At 51.8% G+C, this 26,496-nt stretch overlaps 1 protein-coding gene across 10 annotated transcripts in view; it reads left to right on the top strand.

The window, feature by feature from the left end:
* The window catches only part of ARSG (arylsulfatase G), a 118,082-nt gene that overhangs the window by 65,831 nt on the left and 25,755 nt on the right, over positions 1–26,496 (top strand). For 9 of the 10 annotated variants that reach the window (XM_057536960.1, XM_007185565.3, XM_007185566.3 and 6 more), the window contains 6 exons: positions 3,788–3,975; positions 6,062–6,109; positions 7,168–7,279; positions 10,166–10,303; positions 19,660–19,856; positions 21,325–21,405. In XM_057536960.1, the coding sequence (XP_057392943.1) occupies positions 3,788–3,975; positions 6,062–6,109; positions 7,168–7,279; positions 10,166–10,303; positions 19,660–19,856; positions 21,325–21,405 (764 nt within the window). Of the gene's footprint in view, positions 1–3,761; positions 3,976–6,061; positions 6,110–7,167; positions 7,280–10,165; positions 10,304–19,659; positions 19,857–21,324; positions 21,406–26,496 lie in introns of all 10 variants that reach the window. The other variant, XM_057536961.1, reaches the window with a different exon arrangement.

Genomic DNA, 26,496 nt, shown 5'->3' with positions numbered 1-26,496 from the left:
GGAATTGGGGGCAGGAAATGTAAATGGGGAGCAGGGCTGCCGCGTACAGCTGGGCGGGTTGCGCACTATTCAGCTCCGGACCATGGTGTGGGTGGTGGGTTACTGCTCTGCTGTCGCCATGTTGAAATGCTTGGCAGGTTTTGAATAAGGGCCCTTTTGCGTTTCCATTTTGCACCGGGCCCTGCAAATCGTGCAGCTGCTCCCACTGTTGTGCATAAAGAGGTGACCCCAACAAGCTTGGGTCAACCCATACAGAACTACACCTGCAAACCAGAATGAGTCCAGGGACAATGGGTGCTCATGACTTAGAGAAGTGCCTGGATTCTAGAAGCTTGATGAGCATTAGCTGTGAGAGTAATAAAAGTTGCCGAGTGTGTAGTAACGTAGTAGTAATCTAGTCCTAGTAATAGTCATTAGTATTATCTTAATTAATTTATTTTTGGCTGCGTTGGGTCTTTGTTGCTGCGTGCTGGCTTTCTCTAGTTGAGGCGAGCGGGGGCTACTCTTCATTGCAGTGCACGGGCTTCTCACTGCAGTGGCTTCTGTTGCTGTGGAGCACGGGCTCTACGGCGCGTGGGCTTCAGTAGTTGTGGCGCATGGGCTTAGTTGCTCCGCGGCGTGTGGGATCTTCCCGGACCAGGGCTCAAACCTGTGTCCCCTGCACTGGCAGGCGGACTCTTAACCACTGCGCCCCCAGGGAAGCCCCAATAGTCATTACTGTAAGGAACATTTAGGAGTGTGAACTAGGAGGCGGTTTGTGCTTTAATCTTGGGAGGAAAGGAACGGAAGAGGCTGGGTACAGGTGAACGTTTTCTTGGGAGAAAAGTATGAACACTGAAGTGCAGATCAGTTTGGGATTCCAAGGGTAGCGGTTGCCAGCCACATGCAGCATCCAGAATCCTGGATTTTGCCCCAGGAATTGAACTCCCTGCGGCCCCAGCATGTGGGCAGTTGGGGCTGCTTTGAGGGAAGCCGGAGCCTGGGAAGTTACCCAGGGGACCAGCAGTCGATGGGCAGAAGGGACGCTGCACGTGCTCCTCCGGCCCCAGGGGACGGAGAGACAGGAAGGAGGTGCCGGCAGGGGTGTGAAGCCAGAGTCGGGGGCCCTGGAGCTCCCTGGGGCTGGAGGGAGGCCTCGCCCAGCACCCGCGCACCCAGCATGAGCGCTGGAGCACTTAGCTCCCCTGCCCTCATTCTGTCAGATGCAGGCATCGCACGTCTGCTTGAGGAGCGTGGCTTCAGGGCCGGGCCAGCGCTTTCAGGCGGGCATCGCTGGGACCTCTCGGTGCGTGTCACTGCTCTGTGAATTCACCCATCCTCTGGGACTGAGGCCCAGGTCTCTTCAGCAGAGACTCACCATGTTGCACAAAAGCAGAGTACGGTGGCATCACCCTCTCCACAGGCGCTGGGTGGTGCCCACCTCGTGCTGGGCTGAGGACTGAACGGTCAGGAGAGGATGGTCCAGTGGGAGACAGAGGCTGCTCTGGTGGTGAACTGCTGGGTAACAAACCATCCCCAGAGTCAGCAGCTCAAAACAACAACCATTGTATCCCGTCTCATGGTGCCGAGGGTCAGGAATTCAGGCATCTCTCGGTTGGGTGATTCTTCACCGTGTCGTGTTGACCAAGGCGGCTCTGGTGAAATTCAGCAGGCAGATGGCTGTGCTGGGAGGTCCAGGGTGGCCTCACTCACACATGTGATGTTTAGACGCAGTGGCCTCAGCCGGGGTCGTTGGCCAGAGCACCTACAGGTGGCCCGTCCAGCTGGGCAGTGTTGGGGGAGTCGATTTCTCACCCAGCGGCTCACAGAGTGTTTTGAGGGAGGAGATGGAAGCTACCAATCTCGTAAGGGCTGAGCCCAGAAACTGGTGCAGTGTCACCTTCGCATCGTTCTGGGGGTCAAAGCACTCACAGCGTCAAGGGCGGGGGGACCTCAGACCCCGCCTGTCCCTGGGAGGCCTGTCGAGGGATTCGTGGCCATCTGGAAGCTGCCCCAAACAGGAAAACGAAGAATTAGAGTTCAGTGTTGTAAAGGAGATGCCAAAGGCTATCTAATCACGTAGAGAAGAGGGGGCCTTGATTCCACGTGGGGTGGGGAGGTGCAGATTGGTTGGGGGAGGGAGAGGCGGGGGGGATGACCCTGGGGGGTAACATCTGAGTCTTTGAGGGGGGTCTTGAAGACGACTGGGACTGGTCAATGAAGATAAGGTGGGACACTGGGGGGAGGGCTTGGGGAGTGGGGGAAGAGCATGGGCAAAGGCACAGCGGACAGGAGTAAGTGAGGGGGTTGGGAGGTTGTGAGGAGGCAGCTCAGGCAGGAGGGGGGCAGCAGCTGAGCCCCGAGAAGCAGGCAGAGAGAGATTGTGTTTTCCAGTAAGAGAGTGGTGTGATCCGATTCCCACTGTGGAAGGACATTTGCATCAGTGTGGAGGATGATTTCGGAGGCGGGGAAGAATGGGTGAAGGTGGTGACGACTTCTGGGTGTAAGTCATGAGACGTGATGCACAGCATGGGGACGAGAGTCGACAATGCTGTCTTGCGTATTTGAAAGTCGCTAAGAGAGGAGATCTTAAAAGTTCTCATCACAGGAAAGAAGTTTGTGACTATGGGAGGTGACAGATGTTAACTAAACTTTACTTGGGTGATCATTTCATAATATGCACTTATATCAAATTATGATGTTGTACCCCTGAAACTAGTACAAGGTTATGTGTCAATTATATCTCACTAAAACCAGAAGAAAAAGAATAGAAACATTCTCCCACATGACCATAATCCTGAAAATGAGCGATAATCCCCTAATATCATTTTATATCCAGTTCATATTAAATTTCCCTCCCTAATTAGCCCTCAAATGTGTTGCCAGCTCTTTTGAACTGGGATCCAGTAAGATTCATGTATTGCCCTTGGTTCTATCTCTTTAGTCTTTCCTTATGTAGAATATCGCCCCATCCATCCCATCGTTCCCTCAGATGTTGACTGTTTGAAGAGATGGGACTGGTTGTCTTATCGAACGTCTAGAGAATGGTTTGGTAAAGTCTTTTCTTGTGGGGTCATTTAATTTGGTCTTGCATTAGCTTTTTTTTCCTGTAATGTGGAAATTAGGTCCAGGGGTCTGACTAGATTCAGGTTAAACGTTTTGGGTAAGAATCCTTGGTGTTATGAATTCATATTGCATCCCATCAGGAGACACATGAAGTCAGGTTGCCCCTTCATTAGTGACATTCAACTTACTCACGTTCCTTGAGGGTAAGAAAATGGCTAGACTCCTCTGTTTCTCCATAGTGTCTGAAAAAGGGTTGGGCTTAATATAAGGAGTAATAGATAGTCAGCTCTTGTATCAGCAGTGGTGATGTTCTATAAAGTCCCTGTGAACACTGAATCTGTGAGAGCCCAAACAAGAAGGTCACCTTGTCCAACCTCGGCTGGAAATGTGCCAATTTTCACAGGTCTGCGTATATCCATGAACTATCCCTTAAGAGCCACGAGTATTGATTTTGGGGGTTACAGATACATTAAGTGAGTAGGTGAATTCAAAATGTGGAACCTGCAAATACAGGGGATCCATTCAATATGCTGGATCAAATCCATCTGAATTAGCTGTGTGACCTTGGATTAGTCGCATAACGCATCTCTGGGCTTCATTTTCTTTACCTGTCCCACGACTGGGTGACCCTGGAGCTTTTCCCCAGCCCTGGAATCCCAGGAGCTGAGACCCCGGGAACTGAATTTCTCTTGGCTTGGCTCTCTGTGGCCGGGCAGACCCCGTCGCTTTCCTTTCCGCGCAGGTTTGTGGATTTCCACGCGGCCGCGTCCACCTGTTCGCCCTCGCGGGCCGCGCTGCTCACCGGCCGGCTCGGCCTCCGCAACGGCGTCCCTCGCAACTTCGCAGTCACCTCTGTGGGGGGCCTTCCGCTCAACGAGACCACCTTGGCCGAAGTGCTGCAGCGGGCTGGCTACGTCACCGGGCTGATTGGTAACGTGGCCTCCACCGCCCGGACCCCCGTCCTCCCTGCATTTACTGTGGCGGCTGCTTTGTGTCTGCAGGGCTTTCGTGCGCTGCCGCCTCCCCTGCTCGTGTCCGCTTTTCCGCTCATGTCTTTGCTGTAGAAGTTGCGAACGCTTTCAGCTCTCAGCAACTGAAACGACCTACCAGGGGACTAAACTATGTATGGAGCTAGTTTCCCCTGGTCCCCCTACAGAGGCCAAGGCAACCCAGCATCCCGACGGCATCCTCAGGCTGCCTGTGCTTGGGATCTGGGCTCTCCGGGAGCTGGGCCCGGCGGGGTTCCCTCCTCCCTCCACCACGTGAAGTGGCAACGAGGGTCCCTGTGGGGATGTCCTCGGGGCCCTGGGCCCCCCGTTAACCTGCAGGAAGCTGGCATTTCTGGTGCGTCGGCCTGGCTCCTCCTCTGGGTCAAGGAGCCTGACGTACTTTTCAGAAGATCAGACTGCAGTGTGGCCTTCCTTGTCCTGGGAGGACGAGACCATTAAGGTCCCAACCGGCTCTCCTTTTCACCCCTTTCTCTCCGTACCCGGAGGTACGAACTATTCTGAAGCTCTCACTATGGGCCGAACATCCTCACCCGTCCTCTCCCACATCCATGTAAGACTCCCAGCCCGGGGGAGCGGGAGGGCTTTGGTCCCTGGGCTCTCTGACCCTAACACTTCATGCAGCGTCAGGGGCACTGGATTCTTCTCGAGCTGGGTTCTATCTCACTTGCCCCTCCTTCTTCATGCCTTTAAATCCCAAGAAGGAAACTGATTACAGATCCACTGTTCACCACTCATGACACCTTTTGCTTTTCTGGGAGAGGATACTGAAGCGTACCTTCTTGTTGAGATCGTGAATTTCCTAGAAGCACGCTTACAGGGAAAATGAAAAACCTGCTGAAGGAATACCGAGTCCATTGACAGCACTCACTGTTTGCTTCTAATCTTGCTCTGTGTTAATGTGTTTGTCCCTAGTTGTACATGTTATCACTCGGCCCTACTTTTCTCCCCCTCCTATTATTTTCTATTTCCTGGTGATATAATTTTACACGTTTATTATGATTTTAGAAGTAATTTTAAAATTGTACTATAATTTTATATTTCCATGTCATGCTGAATCTACGCATTCCACATAACGCTTAATCCACTTCCCTTAACTTTTTATTACATTTGTTTTCAAACCTACAGACCAGTTGCAAGAAGGGACTCCTAGACCCCCATATACCCTTCACCTCGATTCACCGTTGTTCGTTTTGGCCACAGGCATTTGTCTTGAAAAGATGGTTTGGAAGTATTGTACTGAGGCCACGTGAGATAATTTACTGAGTCAGACTCCTGTGGTTGCCTGTTCATTTCCGTCCTTGGTGTTGTTTCACGCTGCCGCCGTTTCGGTCTTCGCACCGCATTTTTGATTCATCCCCTCGCCTCGTGGGTGACTTCCCTGGGATCTTCACCCAGAGAGCAGGTCAGGGAGTTCCAGCCTCGCCTGGCGTCCCCCAGTGAACGCGTTTACAGAGCGAGGAGGAGCGGTGCGGCTGAGGTTCCTCATTGCTGGCCTGCGCTCGGGCGGGCAGCAGCAGGGAGGTGGTCCCCCGCTCAGCTTCTGCAGAGGGGGAGGATGAAACCAGGCGGGGACGGCATCTCTGGGACTGTCTGGGCCGTGCACCTGCTCCTTGGGTCCTTTGCAGGGCCCCAGGCAGGAGGGCCGAGCAGAAGGTGTGGTGGGCCCTGGGGGGGGGGGTTGCCGTGGGCACTGCACCCTCTTTGGGGGGCAGAAGCTCAGCCTGCTCACTTCTCTGGGCTCCCGGTAATGGCTCGTCTTCCCCCTTCCCTGCACGCTTTCCTGCCTGGGTCATGAGTCATCCTTGCTTGCTTTCTGTCTCCCTGGGGACTCCCTGTCGGTCCCAGAGAACGAGGCTTGGCTGTCACACAGCATGTGAACCTCTCTTTGCTTGTCCTCGGGAAAGGGCAAAGCTGGTGGAGACCTGAGTGTGGGATCAGCTCCGCCAAGGGGCTGGGAGCCCCCACGGGGATTCCTCTCAAAGTCTCTCTCTCTCGTTTTCCTCCAGGCAAGTGGCATCTTGGGCACCATGGCTCTTATCACCCCAACTTCCGTGGTAAGAATTCTTTGGAGGATTGGTTACCTGGGAAACAGAAAATAAAGGTCTCTGTGTTAAAGGACTCTATGAATGTTTAAGCCATCCTGCCCCTGAGGGACAGCTCTCCTGAGTCAGGACACCTTCGTTCGCAGGGTCACTTGGGTGGGTTTGAGGTGCCAGGGTTGCCTCTGTTTGCACATCCCTCTTGCCCGGCACCTTTCCTGGCCCCCCTCTTTGGTGCCTGTCTACCCTTCGGGGTCCCCCAGCGTGAGACCATCAGTGTTCTCCTCGGCCCAGTCCTTCACGTGTCCGGGAACACTTGGCCCCCGAGAGGCCCCGCGTGGTGAGAAGTAAAAATTGTTTGATGGGTTCACTGAAGCAGGGGCTCGGGGGGGAGTAGGGAGTTCCGTGGGAAACTTCACACTGAAGCTTGTGCTGGAGAAGAGATGGGATGAGGGAGGGTCTCAGAAAAAAGTCAACACAGGGATTTCAGGTCTCAGTTTGACCCTCACATCCTCCCTCCAATACCCCTCCCCCCTCTCAAGCCCAATCCTGCCAGCGCTCCGCGTCCAGCTGAGATGGCAGCTCTGCTGAGAAGCACGATGAGATTCCCGTCTCAACCACATCCCACCCCCAGCCTCCGGGGGTAACGTCCTCTGACCCCACTCGTGGGCTTGCTGATAATCCATCTCTCAGAGCTGAATCTCTACTTCTTACCCTCCCCCTCTGGAGGGCAGAATATATTCTTTTATCCCTCAGAGCGTCATGCAGGTAGTAGATTTTCACCAGGTATTTCCCAGCGGTGTCCATCATCGCACTGGGAACAGGAGGTGTTCAAGAGTTCTCCCCACTTCCTTCCACGCAGGGTTAACGCTAATCACAAGATGTTTTGCAAATCTAGTCTTGCAGCCAGAACCCAACAAAGTGTTTTCTTTGCATACTACAAAGGGATATTAATCAAATCCTCTTTTAATTACATACTCCATAACACTGCAGAATTAAATCATGGAAAATTAAATTTCTGTCCTGGGTGTAAGAATGCAGGCTCATAGCCTAACCCGTTCCTTCTCTTCCAGGGTTTGATTACTACTTTGGAATCCCGTACAGCCATGACATGGGCTGCACTGACACCCCCGGCTACAACCACCCCCCTTGCCCGGCATGTCCACGGGGCGGTAGACCGTCAAGGTAATCCTAGCCAAGGCATCGGCTCTGGGCTCCAGAGCAAGGTGAAGTCCTGGGGGTGTGGTCCATCAGAAGGAAATGAGAGAGGCCCACGGGGATCAGTTACAATAGCAAAAAGGGATCGAGTACCTGGGACTTCTCTGGTGGCGCAGTGGTTAAGAATCCGCCTGCCAATCCAGGGGACACGGGTTCGAGCCCTGGTCCGGGAAGATCCCACATGCCGCGGAGCAACTAAGCCCATGGGCCACAACTACTGAAGCCCCTGTGCTCTAGGGCCCTCGTGTCGCATCTACTGAGCCCGCATGCTGCAACTACTGAAGCCCGCGCACCTAGAGCCCGCGTTCCACAACAAGAGAAGCCACCACAATGAGAAGCCCACGCACCACAATGAAGAGTAGCCCCCGCTCGCCGCAACTAGAGAAAGCCCGCACGCAGCAATGAAGACCCAAATGCAGCCAAAAAAAAAAAAAAAAAGATCGAGTACCATTAGTGCAAATTTAAGTGTATTATTTGCATGGAGTGCAAGAACACTTTTCATGAAGATGAGGTGAACAACATTTTTTTAATTGGCATTTTCCAGGTTCCTTGGACTGTTTAGCTCAGCTGGGGAGAGGCTGGTGCGACCCAGGGTCTCACACAGGTGGCCTCCCTCCTCTGCCTGCTGGCTTTGCTCCTGGACCACTCACCTGGCCCTGACACCGGACATAAGGAAGGAGATAGAGAGAGAAAAAGTCCACAGGGCTCCCTATAAGCCCCACCCCCGCCCTGAAATAAGCCAGCGTTTCGACATTGGAATGCCGTGCAGGCACTCAACAGGATGTTTTAAAAACGTATTCAGTGAAATGGGAAAATGCTCACAATAGAATAGTAAGTGAAAAAAGCAGGAAACAAATCATCTCCACTGTGACCTGAACTACCTCTGTATTTATGCCTTTAATAGCCCTAAAGGAAATACGCCAAAATGGTAACCATGGTTCATTCACTCTGATTGTGGCATTAAGGAGTTTTCATTTTTTTCCTCTCCCGTATTTTCCAAATATTCTGTAATGAGCATGCAGTACGTTTATTATCAGAAAAAGGTAATAAACCTTATTCAGGTAATAAAGCAGCCGAAACCAGGTGCTGTGCGGTTCAGACGGTGTACTGGGATTGTTTATAACGGTGCAGGTGTCTGAGCCGCCCGGGGAAAGCGTGTCTCAGGGGCTTATTAATAACACAATAGTTAGTATAATAATGGCCATTTGTTGAGAAATTGTTACATTCTGAGCACTCTGCGCGCTTCTCCGTGATCCACCGGACCACTGAGTGAGGCAGGTGTTTCTCCTGACTGTCCAGGGAGGGAAGCTTGCCTGGTGGCCCAGGTCACAGTGGAGTCATGAGAGGGAAGGATGGAGAGTCCCGTCTGGGTCTCTGAGTGTGGAGCCCAGGTCCCCTCTCTCCTGACCACTCAGAGGGTGGTCGCTGGACCCGCGGCGCAGGCATCATCTGGGCGCTCGCTAGAAATGCAGGTGTTCAGACCCCTCCCCGAGGGCTGCCTTTTCACCAGATGCCCAGGCGATGCAAGAGCCTGTTGGCAGTGGGAGGAGTGACGTCGCCATGTGAGAACCTGCCACTGCTCTCCTCACCGCCGGGCGCCTGGGGCTCACACCTGTGGCACCCCTGCCATCTCGTGCTGTGATGACCACAGCCGCCTGGTCCCTTTTCCATCTGTGTTAAATCAAATAGAAGAAAAGTGTTGGCTGAAGGAGGAAAAGGGGGAGAAGGTTAGGGATGATAGAGCAGCCACAAGATCATCCAAAGCTGGAAGATTGGACACGAATGAGGAGGTTAGCTTTGTGACACCTGGGACAGCGCTCTTTTTCTCTTTTTAAAAAATTGTGGCCCTTGGTGATTATTTACCCGTCTGACCTTGTCTCTTAAGCTTCCGGCACAAGTCTGTGTGCACATAGATGTGTGACGGGGGCTTTCATTTCTTCCCAAATTCTTCCCTGCAGCAGGAGGACAGTTTCCCTACCCAAGAGGCCCCCCGTGACCACCCTTTTCTCTCCATTTTTCTCAGCTTCTCTTCCGGTTCTCTGTGGCCCTCAGGACAGAGGGCTTGAGTTTTTATTGCATTCCTAGTATGCTGAGTAGTGTGAATGCTAACCGTTCCTTATCCCTGTAAGAGGCCCGGGCAACCCCGCACTTTCCATATGGAAAGTCAAGCTCTGAGAGTTTAGGTAACTCACCCAAGATCACAGCCGGGGTCATGATTCAGCTGCTCTGCTGGGCCATTCGTATGTCAGATTCATTTCCATCTGTAAGACCAAGGGCTGAGTTTGTTTTTTTCCAGGAGATACAATTGGTTTGACCCTCACTTTTTCCAGTTGCTAAAGTTTCTCCAATTTTCCAAACATGGTTTGAAATTCCAAAGTTGTTCCTAACCATCTGTCCTCTTGTCAGACGTCTTGTCACACAAAGTCCTGATTGTTGACTTGGGAAAATACCAAGCGTTGTACCCCATGGACAGAAGTCATGATTTAAGGGGGTCAGTGGAAAAAAACAGGGCTACTGATTGCCTCTGGGACTCTGCTGTGTAATGTAGTTTGTTTAACCTCAGTCTCTCTGCCAGCAAAATGGGTATAATCATATCCCTAGCTCAAAAAAGTTGTGAGATTTACAGAATGGCCAGGCTTGTCCAAGGAGCATACACGTCTATTCAAAGGGAATAGAAGAAGGTATTATATTGGTTTTGCACTTGGAGGAAATGGCAGACTGGAAAAATCATTTGAGGCCAGGCTATTAAGTGTTTGGTATTTATGAGCCTCAGTGCATTAAAGCGTTTTGTTTGACTCCATGACTGCTTAGGTCGTGGGAATGAGTGCTCTACCATCTGTGATTTCCACACAGGAACCTTGAGAAGGGCTGTTACTCTGACGTGGCCCTTCCTCTCTATGAAAACCTCAGCATCGTGGAGCAGCCCGTGAACTTGAGCGGCCTCGCTCAGAAGTATGCCGAGAAGGCTACCCAGTTCATCCAGCGGGCGAGGTGAGCCCCCCAGGGTTGGCCACCATGGCGGAGTTCCATTGCCTGACAAAGATGCATGCGTGCGTGTCTCCTGGAAATAAAGCTAGAAAACAGTCTGTCCTGGGGTGTCCAGGCCTGGGTTACAAGTGCCTCGGGTAAGTTCCCAGGGTCCCTGCTCAGACCACACTCTGCCATCATTGTCAGGTGTCCTCTCCTGCTAGCGTATCACCTCCCTGAGGGCAGGGTCCATCCACTGTCTTCTGGGCATTCAAGGTGTTTGTTGCGTTCATTAGTTGACAGGCTATGTTCGTTTCTTACGGCTGCTGTTACAAACTGACCACCAACTTATTGGCTAAAACAATAGCAATTTATTCTCCTACAGATCTGGAGGCTGGATGTCTGAAATGTGTCTTATGGGGCTAAAATCAAGGTTATCAGAAGGGCTGTTTCCTTCTCGAGGCTCCAGGGAGGATCGTTTCTTGTCTCTTCCAGCTTCTGGTGGCTGTTGGCATTCCTTGGCTATGACGACATCATTTTTTTTTTGGGCGGCACCACTGGGCTTGTGGGATCTTAGTTCCCCAGCCAGGGATGGAACCCGGACCCTGGGCACTGGAAGCATGGAGTCCCAACCACTGGACCACCAGGGAACTCCTGGCCACATCATTTGAATCTCCACTTCTGTAGTTCGCTTGCCTTGTCCTCTTCTGTAGTCAAATCTCCCCCTGCCTCCTTCTTATAAGGACATTTGTGATTACGTTCAGGGTCTACTGGGACGATCCAAGATAATCCCCCTATCTCAAGATCCTCAACTTAACTGCATCTACAACGTCCGCTTTGGGGACACTCAAAGATTCCAGGGATTAGACCCTGAGTATCCTTGGGGGCCAGTATTCAGTATAACACACAGGGGTCCAGCATCTACAGGGCCCAGGTAACCTGCAGCGGGAAGCAGGCTGACTTTGAGGCAGTAGGGAGTGGTGGGGCCTGTGGTGAATTTGGAGCACCTGTCCCATCTAAGGCCGCCTGCTGCTGCTTTGTGGGAATGGGGGCCTGGCTTCTCAGGCCTTTCCATTTCTCAGGAAAGACAGGCTACCTGGCCCTTGGCAAATCTCCTGATCGCTAACTGTTAGCAACCACTAATTGCAAATAACAAAAAGCAGAAACCCCAGAGCCATACCACAGTGGGTCTCTAGCAAGCTGTCTCTGTGCAAGAGCTGCTGGTTTACAGCCTCTGTCAGATCAGAGATCAGCACAGAGAGTAGATTGTGCGAGACCACAGTCAGCTCCCAGATGACATACACTGACCTTGGGGTGCATGTACACAGGTGGCGGGGTGCAAGCCCAGACACACACACGTGCACACACACGGTCACCCCACCCGCTGCCTCTCTCATGTGCACTGGTGCATCTTTTTTTTTTTTAAAGATTTTTTTAAAAATTAATTAATTTATTTGTTTTTGGCTGTGTTGGGTCTTCGTTGCTGTGCGAGGGCTTTCTCTAGTTGTGGCAAGTGGGGGCCACTCTTCATCGCGGTGCGCGGGCCTCTCACTATCGTGGCCTCTCTTGTTGCAGAGCACAGGCTCCAGACGCGCAGGCCCAGCAGTTGTGGCTCACAGGCCCAGCTGCTCTGTGGCATGTGGGATCTTCCCATACCAGGGCTCGAACCCGTGTCCCCTGCATTGGCAGGCAGATTCTCAACCACTGCACCACCAGGGAAGCCCAACACTGGTGCATCTTTCTCCCAAGATTGCAAACTCTCTCTCTCTTTTTTTTTAGGCCGCGCCATGCGGCACACGGGGATCTTAGTTCCCCAACCAGGGATCGAACCCGTGTGTTGGAAGCGTGGAGTCTTAACCACTGGACTGCCAGGGAAGTCCCAAGACTGCAAACTCTTCAAGGGCCGGGGAACACTTTCCAACAGGTCCTTTGGTATTTTCCATGGCCTTTGCCTAAGTGGGCAGGAGAACGTGTGCTGCACACCTGTCTACTTGTGCAGAATTAAAAATAGACTCCACCTTGGGATAACTGATCTCATCATCTCCTTGAATGTGCAAGAATTCCCCCAGCCCCTCGCTCCACCATGCTGGACTTTTCTAGAGAGAAGAGCAGCTGGGAGGGTGGAGGTATAGCCATGTAGTAGATCCATTTCTGGTTGATCACACGACCTGCTAAAGGCCCACATTCTGAGAGCAGCCCCTTAGGGCTTCAGAGATTGCCTCTGACCAGTTTTTCAGGGCTTTCTGAGGAACACTGTTGTGTTGGTTTGTTCATTTTTGTTTTTTCAGATGGTTGATATGAAAAGTGCAAAGCCCCTTCTCCCACCTGGGGGTTTGAGCACGTATATGCTCCCTGGATGGCTTTGGGCCCCGGTGCCCTATGACAGGTGGACGGTCTGTGGCTGGTGAGGAAGGTCTACCCCAGCTTTTGCAATGAAAGCCCGGTGTTCTCAGGGGACGGTAGCGGGTGGCAGCCGGCTGGGGACTGATTAACTCTGAAGAGGACATGGTGCTGTTCATCTACCACTTAATTAACCAGTTGAAAGACAAATCAGCGAACAAACTCTTTATCACAGGAAAGAGGGGAAGAGTTTGCTAATTTATTAATTAGTTATTAAGTGAAAAGTCACATGAATCCTGTTGGCTTTTTGCTTGACAGAAAATAATCCTCAGGCATGCTGATTTCTTTAGGATTTGACTTGCCAATTCATCCATGATTTTTGAAGTGTCAGCAGAAAAGCCCCCAGATCTGTGCCGTTTTCTCCGCCATGACCCCTTACACCACCTTGACTTGTTTGTCAAAACTACCGGGGGTCCCTGGAGTGTGGTTTCCTGCCCCTGCTCGGCAAGAGGGTCTTCTCTGAACGTTTTTCCTTGGGGCTTCACTTGAATTTAGACCCCTAACCTAGCAGTGATGTTGAAGGCTAATTCTTAAAAAAAATTTTTTTTTAATTGAAGTATAGTTGATTTACATTTTTGTGTTAATTTCTGCTGTACAGCCAAGTGATTCAGTTATACATATATATACATTCTTTTTCATGTTCTTTTCCATTATGGTTTATCCCAGGATAGTGAATATAGTTCCCTGTGCTCTACAGTAGGACCTTGTTGTTTCTCCATCCTGTATATAATAGCTGACATCTGCTAATCCCAAACTCCCAATCCTTGTCTCCCCCACCTCCCCCCACCCCCTTGGCAACCACAAGTCTGTTCTCTGTGTCTGTGAGTCGGTTTCTGTTTCATAGACAGGTTCACTTGTGCCGTATTTTAGATTCCACATACAAGTGGTATCACGTGTTATTTGTCTTTCTCCTGAAAGCTAATTCTTGATTCGAGTTTTTTAAACAGCAGGCAAAGCTCCGAATTGGCAAAAAAAATAAGGAAAAGAAAGGAGGTAGCGGATGGCCTGGGCGTCTGGGCTTCTAGGTCATGGAGCTGGCTGGTCCTCTGCTCCCTACAGGGTCTAGGACGGCGCATTGAACCTGAGTTGGGAATACAGGGCTTGATGGGCTGAGTGTATTGGGGTAGGTGTGAGGTGTAGTTGAGGATGTTTGAAATCGGAGTGTATGGTCCATATTCCAGGGAATTCCGCACTTAGAACTAGGTCCTGGAGAGGCACAGAGGACAAAGAAGCCCCAGCCTTCCTGGGCTGGAGCCCGGGACCCACATCAAGCGCTTGATTCCTTCTCCTCCTTGACTCAGCCCCTCCCCCTGCATTGCTCTCCCCCTGCTTGTCTAAGCCTCCTGCTCCTCCTCATCTCCATCCTCACCATCTCCCACCTAAAGCGCACCACCTGCCACCCACCTCACGGCTCTGGGTTCAGCCTGAAGATCATTCTGTCTTCCTGACCCCTTGTCTCTTCTTTCTCCTGTTTGGGTGTTCCGATGAATAACGGGTGAGGACATGAGTGACTGCACGCACCGCTGGGCAGTGGGACAGCCGTCCTCCTCCTGCAGCCTCTCCCTCTGCTGTTCTGTCCACCTTGAAGGGCGACCATGCACTGTCCCCCTGGAGCCCCCCCGTGCTTCGGGCCACACTGTCTCAGAGGTGCCTCCCCTCTCCCCCTCACCCCCAACCAGCCTGGGTCCCCTGTTATGCTCCTCCACAGAACCCCGTATTTCTTCTCCATCATCCCTACTACTTACTATACATTTGTAATAATGATCTGATTCATTTCTTAGTTACATCTTTCTCTCTCCTGTTTCCAACTGGATGTGAAGCTCCAAGAAGGTGGAAATCCTGCTTCTGTGTTTGTAGCTCTCTCCGCAGTGCCTGGGGCTTGGTTAGCGCTTAATAAGTATTCATTGAATGAGTGAATGAAGAGTGAGTTGCTTGATCTGGCGCCAAGCGTGTGCCGGTGTTGTGTTGGGAATACACACGTGGATTAGATCTGTTTCGGCTTTCGAGCGTCTCCCAGGCTAGTGGGGAAACGGATAATGTTCAAAAGCTGGCTTTCGCGTAGGCTGCATTATCGATACTGATCAGTTCTCTAAGGGAGGGGCAGCAGGAGCCAGGGAAGAGGAAGGCACCTATGAGCCGGGAGCGGAGAGGGATCTTGATGGCTTTGGAGTGGGATCTTAATGGATTAATGGATTAAGTGTTTGCAGGCAAGATACCAGGCAGGGTCCTGCCGGGAGAGGAGTGAACAGGCGCAGGAGGACGTGACGTGGCCCTGGAGTGGGAAGGACGGCAAGGCTGGGAAGGCCGCGGATGCCGGGCTGCGGGGTTTGCACTGCCCGCGGGCTCATGGAGCCCCGGTGGGCTTCTGAACCGGGAACTGTCAGGTCCAGTCTGGGTTCCAGAAGGTTCTCTGTAACGCTGAGGCCCAGAGGGTGACGGTGAGATTGGGGAGGCGGGGGCGAGTGGCTATTGCAGCGATGCGTTCCAGAGAGACCCCTGGACCGGTCAGCCCCGGGGGCCGCTGTGGGGCAGGAGCCCAGGCCGCCCGGCTCGAGGGCAGCCCTGCCGCCACCTCCAGGCCTGGCTCTCCTGCCGGGAGCCCACTGGGGACACCTCCTGAGAGGTGGGCATCCCTCACTTGCCATTTGCTATTTCAGGTCAGGAGATTTTCTCCAGACTTGGCTTCCCCAGGTCTCAGTCTCTGTGCATCTCCACACCGCGCCCCACCCTCCCTCTGCTGGAATGTCCCCTCCAGCGTCTTAATCCCTCTGATATCTTAACCCCTTTTGTTAAATCTGAACATGTTCTTCTCGCCTCCTTCTGTGCTGGTGAATAAACACACACACACACACACACACACACACACACACACACGTATATATCTATATTTAAATAAAAATGAAATCATACTGCCTTATAACTGGCCTTTTTTTTTTAAAGCACCAAGTCTCCTCCACTTTTTTTTTTTTTTTTTTTTGGCTGGGCCGCGTGGCTTGTGGGATCTCAGTTCCCCAACCAGGGATTGAACCCGGGCCACGGAAGTGAAAGCCCAGAACCCTAACCACTAGGCCACCAGAGAACTCCCCATCCTCCACTCTGTATTTGCCGTTCAGCACAGGGGTGGCTCGGGGGATAGATGCCCCCAGGGAGCTAGTTTGTGTGGTTTCTGCAACATGCCATCTTTATGAGTTCTAGCATGGTGTCGGGATGCAGGGAGAGAGGTACTGCCCTGGGTACCACGGATGCTTACTACTGCAGACTCGTATTATTCATACTTATTAATAAAAGGTACCACTTACGAAAAGCTTACTACGGCATTAAATACTCACAGCTGTATCGGGGAGGCATAGCTGTCACCACTGTGGAGACAGAGGTGAAGTGAATTGCCCAGGGTCACACGACCATGAAATAAAATTCCAGGGATCCAGATGCCGGTCTCCAATGCCCGTCTTCCCTCACCTTCACAGCCCAGGGTGCTAACAGGATTTTGATAATGGGTGGGAGTTTGCAGGATAATGATGGGGGTGGGAAGAGGGTGGGTGATGGGACCGCGCCCCCAGCCCATAGGTGGCGATGAGCTGATAAATGTTTAACAACCAGCACTCAGGAAAAAAGCTCTGATTTGCCCGTTTCTGTGGCGTAAATACTCTCACTGCGGCTGAATTCAAGATACCAGTGAGATGTCGCTGACCGTGGGGTTGGGGAGAGATGTGTGGTAGCACTGCATCATACGGTATTCCCACCGCACAGATTCAGTGGCCGCAAAGTAAACTCCAGGGCATAGATAATAGTAAAGTGTGGTAGAATAATTAGGATGTGATAAATCGTGCAAGTTTATTACCTTTGGTGTTTTTTTTCAGTTGATTTACAATGTTGTGTTAGTTTCTGTTGTACAGCAAAGTGAATCAGTTATACACATACATATATCCACTCTTTTTTAGATTCTTTTCCCATATAGATTCTTTTACAGAGTATTGAGCAGAGTTCCCTGTGCTGTACAGTAGGTCCTTATTAGTTATCTATTTTATATATAGTAGTGTGTATATGTCAACCCCAGTCTCCCAATTTATCCCCCCCACCTTTGTTTCTAATATCATTTATTTAATGGTAAGTTGACTTCATTTAATTTTTAATGACAGCCATGTTTAAAAACTGGCCTGCAAAATTCCCGAAATCTGCACCAGCTCCACCCAGCATGCTGCTGCCATGTGGTACCCACCTGCAGATTAGGACAAGGGGTCCCCGCTGAGTGTATGCTGACCTGTGCCAGAGTGCCCAGCTCGGCCAGTGGATTGTGGGCTGGCATTAAACTCCTATTCGCTCTCTCAGCAGGATGTCCTCATGCTGAAATTGTGCACAACCTACACAACTGTACATGATCGTCTTTGGGAGATCAAGCAACAGACACTCTAAATCAGCACCATGCAATAGTGCTCTCTGCAAGGAAGAACATGTTCTCTCTGTGCTGTCCAGGATGGTAGCCACTGGCCTGAGCATTGGAAATGTGGCTCAGGCAACTGAGACACCAGATAGAAGGATAGAGAACGAGATAGACATAGATAGATAGATAGATAGATAGACAGACAGATAGATAATAGATATATGATAGATGATAGATAGATGTAAACTATACATAGCATAAAATTTTCCTTTTCAATATATATATATGTATAACTGAATCATTTTTCTGTACACCTGAAACTAACACAGCTTTGTAAATCAACTCTACTTCAATTTAAAAAAAAAATTTTTTTTTTAAAGAAATTCACGTTCTTTTTAGTTATTTATTTATGGCTGTGTTGGGTCTTCGTTTCTGTGCGAGGGCTTTCTCCAGTTGCGGCAAGTGGGGACCACTCTTCATTGCAGTGCGCGGGCCTCTCACCATCGCGGCCTCTCTTGTTGCGGAGCACAGGCTCCAGACGCGCAGGCTCAGTAATTGTGGCTCACGGGCCCAGTTGCTCCGCGGCATGTGGAATCTTCCCAGACCAGGGCTCGAACCCGTGTCCCCTGCATTGGCAGGCAGATTTTCAACCACTGCGCCACCAGGGAAGCCCTTTAACATCTTTATTTGAGTATAATTGCTTTACAATGGTGTGTTAGTTTCTGCTGTATAACAAAGTGAATCAGTTATACATATACCTATGTCCCCATATCTCTTCCCTCGTGCGTCTCCCTCCCTTCCCACCCTCCCTATTTTTTTAATTTACCTTTTTAAGTGTACAGTTCTGTGGTTTTAAGTACATTCGCACTGTTCTGCAACCATCCCCACTGTCCATCTCTAGAACTTTTTCATCTTCCCAAACTGAAACTCTGTACCTGTTAAACACCAGCTCCCTGTTTTCCCTTCCCTGCAGCCCCTGGCCCCCACAGCTCTACTTTCTGTCTGTATGAAGCAGACCACTCCAAGTACGTCCTATAAGGGGAATCACACCGTATTTGTCCTTTGGTGACTGGCTTATTTCACTGAGCGTCATGTCTTCAAGCCTTATCCATGGTATAGCATGTGAGACACTGAGTTCTTAGCTTTATTTCATTTTCGTGAATTGAAATCAGAATAGCCACTCATGACTTGTGGGCATGGACAATACAGCTCGTGAAATGTTGCAGAGGAATTGTTGATTAGAATGGGGAAGGAGGGCTTCCCTGGTGGCGCAGTGGTTGAGAGTCTGCCTGCCAATGCAGGGGACACGGGTTCAAGCCCTGGTCTGGGAAGATCCCACATGCCACGGAGCAACTAGGCCCGTGAGCCACGATTACTGAGCCTGCGCATCTGGAGCTTGTGCTCCGCAACAAGAGAGGCCGCGATAGTGAGAGGCCGGCGCACTGCGATGAAGAGTGGCCCCCACTTGCCATAACTAGAGAAGGCCCTCGCACAGAAACGAAGACCCAACACAGCCATAAATAAATAAATAAATAAATGGATTATCACTTTAAAAAAAAAAAAAAAGAATGGGGAAGGAGCAGCCCCCTTCTGGGACGTGCATCTTCTGTCCTTCAAAGAGAGCTGAGTGCAGTACAGTCCCAATCAGGGGACTTTGGGAGTGGGGATGCAGGGGCGTCTCCAGGGTGAGGTTTGGTGCAGAGCTGAGGCTGGGGGACTCAGAGAGCTTGATGTGGGCTGGTGTGACTCGGGGGTAGCCAAGAACGCTCAGGCCAGTTTGAAAGTTGAGTGTCCATGTGGCCTGGTGTAAAAGAGCCGCGCTTCTGTCACCACCCTATGGACTCGCCTGAAGTTCCCCCCTTGCCCTCCCTGTGTCCTCTGAAAGACCCCCCACAGCGGTGGGCTGTGGGAAGGGGCTCCCCGAGGGTCCCTGCTGCTGCCCTTGACCCTGCCCCTGGCCTGGGAATGCAGGTGGGGAGCAGGCAGGAAGCAGAGGCCCTCCCCGGGGAACCTGCAGGATCAGAGCAGGGGCAGCCGGGAGCCTGGCCTCCACCAGGACCTTGATCTAGACGTTCCCAGCTATGGCCTTGGAATTCCCTGTGGTCCGTTTCAGTCATCCGTTCATCTCCTAGAAAGAGCCAAGGCTGGGAATGGAAACGATGGCCTGGATGCTGCGAAAGAGCAGCTGAAACTTAAAAATATGTTTGCACTGGACGTTAGACTGAAGCTGCCAAGAGCCAGGGCTATGCTCTCAGCCAGATCTTAGTTTAAGCCCAGACTGGGTCGCTTTCTAACCTTGGGTAAGTCTCTCAGTTTCCCTGAGCCTCTGACGCTTCATCCGGAAAAGGGAACTTGGGGGGTTTTATGAGGATGAATTCAGGCAACGTGAGTCATGTTTAATAAGCTCTCGGTAAATGCTAAAGGGCAGAAGCGAGTATTACAATTACTCTCAGTCTTTAACTAGCTTTATCCCCCCATTGCCTTTGCAGGCTGTAGACGGATGTGTACTTCCTGAGCACACAGGGTGGAAGGGGTTCTGGGCTCTTCTCTGAGGCCACGGGACCCTTCTGGAGAGTCACCTCCGGCTCTCTCGTTTCAGTGCCAGCGGAAGACCCTTCCTGCTCTACGTGGGCCTGGCCCACATGCATGTGCCCTTGTCCAGGAACCTGCTGTCAGCAGAAGCCGGGGGTCGAAGGCCATACAGCGCGGCTCTCCGGGAGATGGACAGCCTCGTGGGCCAGATCAAGGACAAAGTTGACCTCACAGCTAAAAACAACACATTCCTCTGGTTTACAGGTGAAGTAGTAAAACCCCGCCAGCCTCACTCGGCTCTAATGGATAACCGCACACACGCCCCACTCCAGAGCAGAGTCTGGGCGAGTGACCCTCTTCAGCTGGGCAGGGGGCTTGCCTTGAACTTGGGGCCCTGCTCGCGTTCGTTGGCCTGCGTGCTGAGCACCCGTCCATCGGGGCCACCAGGGCTGTGCCCCTGGAAAGGCTTGCACGGGAGAGCGGGTGCCCTGCTGGCCCCTTGGGTGCTGATCAGGGCCATCTGGGTATTGCCCTTAATTGTTAATGAGTGACTTTGACATTGTGGACCTCTGTAATCCTCGGGCAATTCCATGAGTCCTTCTCTACCGTCTTCCCCCATCCCAAAGGTTGCCACCGGTCAGCAGGTCATGTCTTCTGGCTGAGTGGCGCTGGACTAGTGAGCTGTTTAAAGGGCCCACACAGGCATCACTGGTCTCGGGTCCCTGTCTGGAGCAAGAGTGGTGGACCCTTGGGTTTGAATCTCTACTCTTGGGAAAGTTACTTTATTTTTTGTTTGTTTTTTATAAATTTATTTATTTATTTATTTATTTTTGGCTGCGTTGGGTCTTCGTTGCTACCCGCAGACTTTCTCTAGTTGCGGCGAGCGGGGGCTACTCTTCGTTGCGTGGGCTTCTCTCATTGCGGTGGCTTCTTTTGTTGCGGAGCACGGGCTCTAGGCGCACGGGCTTCAGTAGTTGTGGCTCACGGGCTTCAGTAGTTGTGGCTCAGGGGCTCTAGAGCACAGGCTCAGGAGTTGTGGCGCACGGGCTTAGTTGCTCCGCAGCGTGTGGGATCTTCCCATATCAGGGCTTGAACCCGTGTCCCCTGCATTGGCAGGCGGATTCTTAACCACTGCACCACCAGGGAAGTGCTGGGAAAGTTACTTTAACCTCTGTAAGCCTCTCCTTCCTCATCGGCAGAATCGAGCCAACAGTCAAATCTACTCCGTAGCACGTTGGGGCATCAGGAGGTGATGTATGTGGAGCGCTGTGTGCATCACAGGGGCTCAAGAAAGAGTTGCTGGGGCTTCCCTGCTGGTGCAGAGGTCAGGGCTCCGTGCTTCCACTGCAGGGGGCACGGGTTCGATCCCTGGTCGGGGAACTAAGATCCCACATGCCGTGCGGCCATAAAGACCCCCAAAAAACAAAAGGAAAGAAAAGAGAAAGTTGCCGGGCTGAAGATAATGGTTAATGGAATTGCTGAGCCCATATCCAAAGGCAAAAGCCTCAGTGTGGGGCGAGCTCGGGGCAGGACAGCCCACCTCTCTGAAAGCCCATGGGAGGCAGCCCCCTCTAAAAGGTCCTTCAAGGGTAGGGTTGCATGTGTTTTCACAGGTCCTTTTTCTCTCCAGTCCCCTGCTGTGCACAGGGATGTGGGACCCGAGAGAGAGAGAAGCGGGCGGAAGCATCCTCCAGCCTGTTGACTGCTGCGTGTTGCTTCTTTTGGTTTCTAGGAGACAATGGCCCGTGGGCTCAGAAGTGTGAGCTGGCAGGGAGCATGGGGCCCTTCGCTGGATCGTGGCAAACTCGTCAAGGTAGAGGCTCACAGCTGGGGTTGGGGCATCTCCCCGCGGATGCTGAGTCCAGGCTGGGGCATGAGATCCGGCCTCTGGGAGGATCAGTTTATAGCCGGGTCTTGGGACATCATTGTGAAATAGGACGGATTACTCACAGCCACTAGCTCCCAGAAAATAAACAATTTGGAGCGGAGAAAGTTCATGTTCACCCGGGGGGGTTCCCTTTCCTTCCCTCCCAGGGCATCGGCCCGCTCCCTGACAGGCCAGTCCAACAAACACGCTTCACCTTTACCTTCATCCTGATGCCCTTGCTCTTCCTCCTTCCTTTCTTTTCTTTCCTTTTTTAAAAGTCATCCCTCCATCCATCCAAACATTAATTCATTTCATTCATTCAAGAAATATTTAATGCACAACTATGCAAGGTTTCTATATGCATTATCTCTAAACCTTAGTGAAAGGCAGGTAGTAATCACTCCATTTACAGCTGAAGAGTGAGAGAGGCTAAGTAACTTGCCTAGAGTCACACAGTTTGGGAGGACGGAGCCAGGCTTGCTACCAAGTTAAAGTTGGTGATCTTCCCACTACACCGTACTGCCTCTCTTGATTTAAACATCCTTCAGCCCTCAGCTCAGCGCCCATCTGCTGGGAAGGTTTCCCCAAGAGGACCTCACTCTCTGAAAGAGCAGTCCTGCTGGGGACAATTCGGCAGTATGGACCAAAGTCTTGAAAAATATGCATGCTGGGCGATGCATTAATTCCTCTTTTAAAGAATTTGTCTTCAAGAAATAGTAAGCCAAGTGCACAATGATGTGTGTAAAAGAATGCTCGTTGCAGTAGGTTTTTTTTGAAAAAAATAGTTAGACATAACCCAAGTGTCCAGCAAGAGAGGAGTGCTCAAAGAAATTATGATTCACGCATTTAGAGAAACACTAAGGAACCACTGAAAACGGTGCATATGATTGACCTGGAAACAGTTACATCAAATACTTTCCAGTGAGTAAAGCAGGTCACAAAACCATATGTAAAGTACGATTTTATTGTATAAAACTAAGTGCACATATTCTCGGAAAAATCTTGTGAGAGGCAACAAAAGGTATCGATAACAAAAGATTAGCAGTGATTACCTCTGGGTAGGGAGGAAGGGTTTAAGTGTAGTTTTTCCCACTTTTTTTTTTTTTTACCAATTAAAAAATTTTTTTAATTTTTTTAAATTAATTTTTTTTTTAGTGAAAAAATTAAAATAAAATTTTCAGAAGGTGCTTGTATCCGAGGGGTTCAGAGGTGGACTTGGCAAGATTACCCCCTGGGGCTGGGTTTGCCCTGCTGTCTGGCTGGCTTCTGACCTGCGGCCCCAGCTGTGTCCAAGTCGGAGGACACGAATTCCCTTTCATATCAGTCTGGCAGAATATTCGTAGTTACCTAGAAGCTAGAATTTTCGTGTGTCCCACGGCTAGCTGTGAGAAGGAAGTGCTTTACCCTGGCGTCCCTTGGATCAGATCCCTTGAGAACTTTCTGGGTGAGTGGCTGCTGAGTTGTGGCCACACCTCGTGTGTGGACGTAAGTGGTGGAAGTCAGGAGAACGGGGTGCTGCCCAGTGACCAGGCGACTTCGTCCCGCTGGGTGCTGGCGTTCCTCTATGCATGGATCTCTCTGGCCCATCCAGTTCAAGAGCGCTGTAATTTAGTTCTGGTTCCTGGAGAGCTGGACCAGGAAAAGATGCTAGGACCAAAAGTGGTGGAAATGTGTCCGGTAGCTACAGCCACAGCCTAGAGAAATACAGTGCCAACTGGGAGTGGTTTTTTTGCATTCGCTGATGATAATTCCTCCTCTCTGTACCTGGGGTACCCTCGGGCCAGGCTGCCATCTTCAATGCTCAGTTAGAAGAGCCTGGAATCATTTTTACTCTCAAGAGTAAAAGTCCTAAAGGCACAGAGACCAAGGTTGAGGGGATAAAAATCTGTCCGTAAGTGGTCCCTCTGTGGGGATCTTTCTGTCTCCTAAGAAGACGACCTCTGATCTCCTATCTGAGGACCTGCCTTATCTTTTCTCTTCTCCCCCTTAGGAGGCAGTTTTAAAATAGTGAACCAGTTTACGGGTGTGGACTGTAGCCCATTCTTCGCGGGAAGAACTTTATGAGAAACACATGTATCAGCAGGGCAGAATCCTCCTTTCCTCCTATTTTCTTCTACTTGTTGAGCACCTACTATGTGCCAGGAACTGTGCTCAGTGCTGGGGACACAAAGATCAACAAAGCCCCGGCTTTAAAGAATGACGGTCTAGAGCAGTATTTCTCAGACTTTAACGTGTAGATGGTCCTCTGGGGATCCTGCACCCAGTAGGTCTGGGTTGGTGATGCAGATGTCGCATTTCTAACCAGCTCCTGGGTGATGCTGGTGCAGCTGGTCCAGGGACCACTCAGAGAGCCACCAATTTGGGATATCCACATCTGGCGTCCTTCGAGTCTAGAACTTTCAGATCTAGACCAGGGGGTTATCAGGTGAGGTCCCAGGACCAGCAGCATCGGTACCCCCTGAGAACTTGTTAGCAATGCAGATTCCAGGGCCTCACCCCAGACCTACTGAATCCGAAGCAACGTTGGGGATGGTGTGGACAAAAAGGGGTGCAAGCTGGTGCAGCCACTGCGGAAAACGGTGCGGACGGTCCCCCCAAAATTAAAAGTAGCGCTACCACGCGATCCAGCAATCCCACCGTTTATCTGAAGAAAATGAAAATACGAATTCCGAAAGATACATGCACCCCTATGTTCATTGCAGCATTATTTACGATAGCCAAAATATGGAAGTGACCTAAGTGTCCGTCAGTAGATGAATGGATAAAGAAGAGGTGGTACATGTATATAGAGACATTTCTATTGAGTCAAAGACGATAAATAAAGGGAAGCGAGTGGCGGTCTGCAGGAACCTCCCCGCGTTCAGACAGTGCCAGGGGGGCCTCAGCGAGCTCTGCTCCAACTATCTTGTTGGCCAAATGAGGGACCTGGGGCTGAGCAGGGCAGAGGGCTTCCCCTGGGCCAGCCATCGATTGAGGGGGCCACATGGTCTGACCACCACCCGGCTCATTCCTCAACCCACGTTATCACTATCCTCACGTCCTGTTACACCCGACTGACTGCTCAGCTGTCTGCAATGTCCTGTCCTACTTCTTTGCCCCCTCCGTGGTTGTCAGGGAGAACCTCATCAGCCCCTGTGACAGTCTGAGTCTTTCTAAATCTATGGGAGGCAGAGTGGAGAGATGGAGAGAGGGCTTTGGAGGCGTGATTCTCGACTCAGCTCAGGACCTGGTGCCCGGCGGCCCCTGCCCCTTCCAGCCCTGCGTCCTCCTCCGTGAGGACAGTGGAGACCCGCCTCGCGGGACGGTGCAGGGCCAACTGGGACACTGGCCGGGAGGTGCCGCGCCTCTGCTACCCCCGTGCAACTCCATCTCTTCACTCCCAGCCGAAACAAACTGGGGGTGGGGGAGGGTTCCCACAAAGAGAATAATTGGAAGAAATGCCCTGAGAAAGATTTTCCTGCTGAAGTACACGGGCACCTTAAACAACATAAGGATCACTTCCCAAGAGTTCTGGGCCTCTGGTTTGGAAAACTGTGCTCCGAGGCTGGATTTCCTTCATGTCAAGATGACACTCTTTGTGGGGGGCAGGGCCTTGCACAAATGTTGTGTCTGGATGTGGTATCTGTGGGACACAGCACTTGAATTTGTGGTGGGACTGGATCTGGTTACCTTTTTCTTTTCCCAGGAGATCCTGAAGACGCACTTTGCGGAGGGGTAAACACTTCCCCTTCCTCAGTCTCCCAACTGGCTTCCCATCAACCTCTCCTCACTGCCCAGGCCACTGCTGGGGGCTCTGGGAAGGCGGGCAGAGCCCTGGGTGGAAGGGGCATGGCCAGGGGGCCCGGGTCACGGGGGAGGGGCTGGGGGTCCCTCTGGACCACCTGCTCTTCTTCGAGCAGGTTCCTTGTCAGTGGGATGCCTGTGTATCCTGCTGTAAACGGGGCCAGTCTCGGGAGCTGGTGAGAGAGAAGACAGTCAGTGTTTTCGCAGTGGAGCAGGACAAACAGTACCCAGAGCCCTGCTTCTTTCTCCCCGCAGCCGCCCCGGCGCATCAGGCCACACGCTGCCTTCCCCTGTGCCCAGGGCCCCCGGGCCGCCCCCCACCCCCTTTCCTGGCTGAGCCGCTTTGCTCAGCTGATGTGATGAGGCAGCGTCTCCTGCGGTCATCCCTTCATCCCGTGCTGGAGAGAGGCTGCCCCACCGGGCTCGGCGTGCGTCCTGTCGGGGCGAGGAGAGACCGAAGCGGGGGCCAGCGGGCACAGCAGGGCCGCTGCCGACCCCGAGCCGCCCCCCCCCCACCACCACCCCGGTTCCCAGCCGCCGGCCCTCCCTTCCCTGCTCCAGACCTATTTCCTCTCCGGGACAGGACCAACACCTTGTTTGTCCCCTAACTGACGGCTCCTCTGTCTGGAAAATCTTTCCTTGTTTTATTTGAAGAGCAGAACTGTTCCTTCCTCCCCGCTGGTGATGAGGAAACATGCTGTTGAATTTGGCATCCTCGGCTTCTAGGAGACCTTGGTTGTAACTTGATGCTATCAGGTGGTTACATAACCTTTCCCACTGGGAAGTGTGCTCTACATCCTGGGCCTTCTGTCCATTTGGGGCAGCGGGTGGGACGGAGAGGGGTCAGGGTTGGGGGGGACTGGGGAAGGGAGGGAGGGGCAAGGGAGGGGCTCTCGGCCCCAGCTGGGGGCAGGGCCAGCTACTAGGGACCCAGTGGAAGTCAAATGATGTCCCCTGCCGGGCTTGGAAGTCCCCATCCCCACACTCATGGCCGCCCCAGGGCAGCCAGAGTCCTTGGCCCCAACAGAGGCCTGACTGTCCTGTGTTTCTAGAAAACTAGTGTGTGCGCTCTGGGCAACCTTGGCAAAGGCGTGTATTTATGTTTAGAAATGAAGCCTGCTTCTTTAGAAGGTTATAGAACGTGTGCTCCTCAGAACACGCGTGTTCCATCCGAGTCACAAATATAAATGCCTCGAGGGGCCAGGCAGGTAGTGTAAACGAACAACTGTTTGTTTTTGTCCATTGTGGCCAGCA

Source organism: Balaenoptera acutorostrata, chromosome 20 (genome assembly GCF_949987535.1).
Source record: "Balaenoptera acutorostrata chromosome 20, mBalAcu1.1, whole genome shotgun sequence".
In the NCBI taxonomy this organism is placed as follows: Eukaryota; Metazoa; Chordata; class Mammalia; order Artiodactyla; family Balaenopteridae; genus Balaenoptera; species Balaenoptera acutorostrata.
Note: the sequence above shows the minus strand (reverse complement) of the source record. Positions and strands in the feature narration are given on the sequence as shown.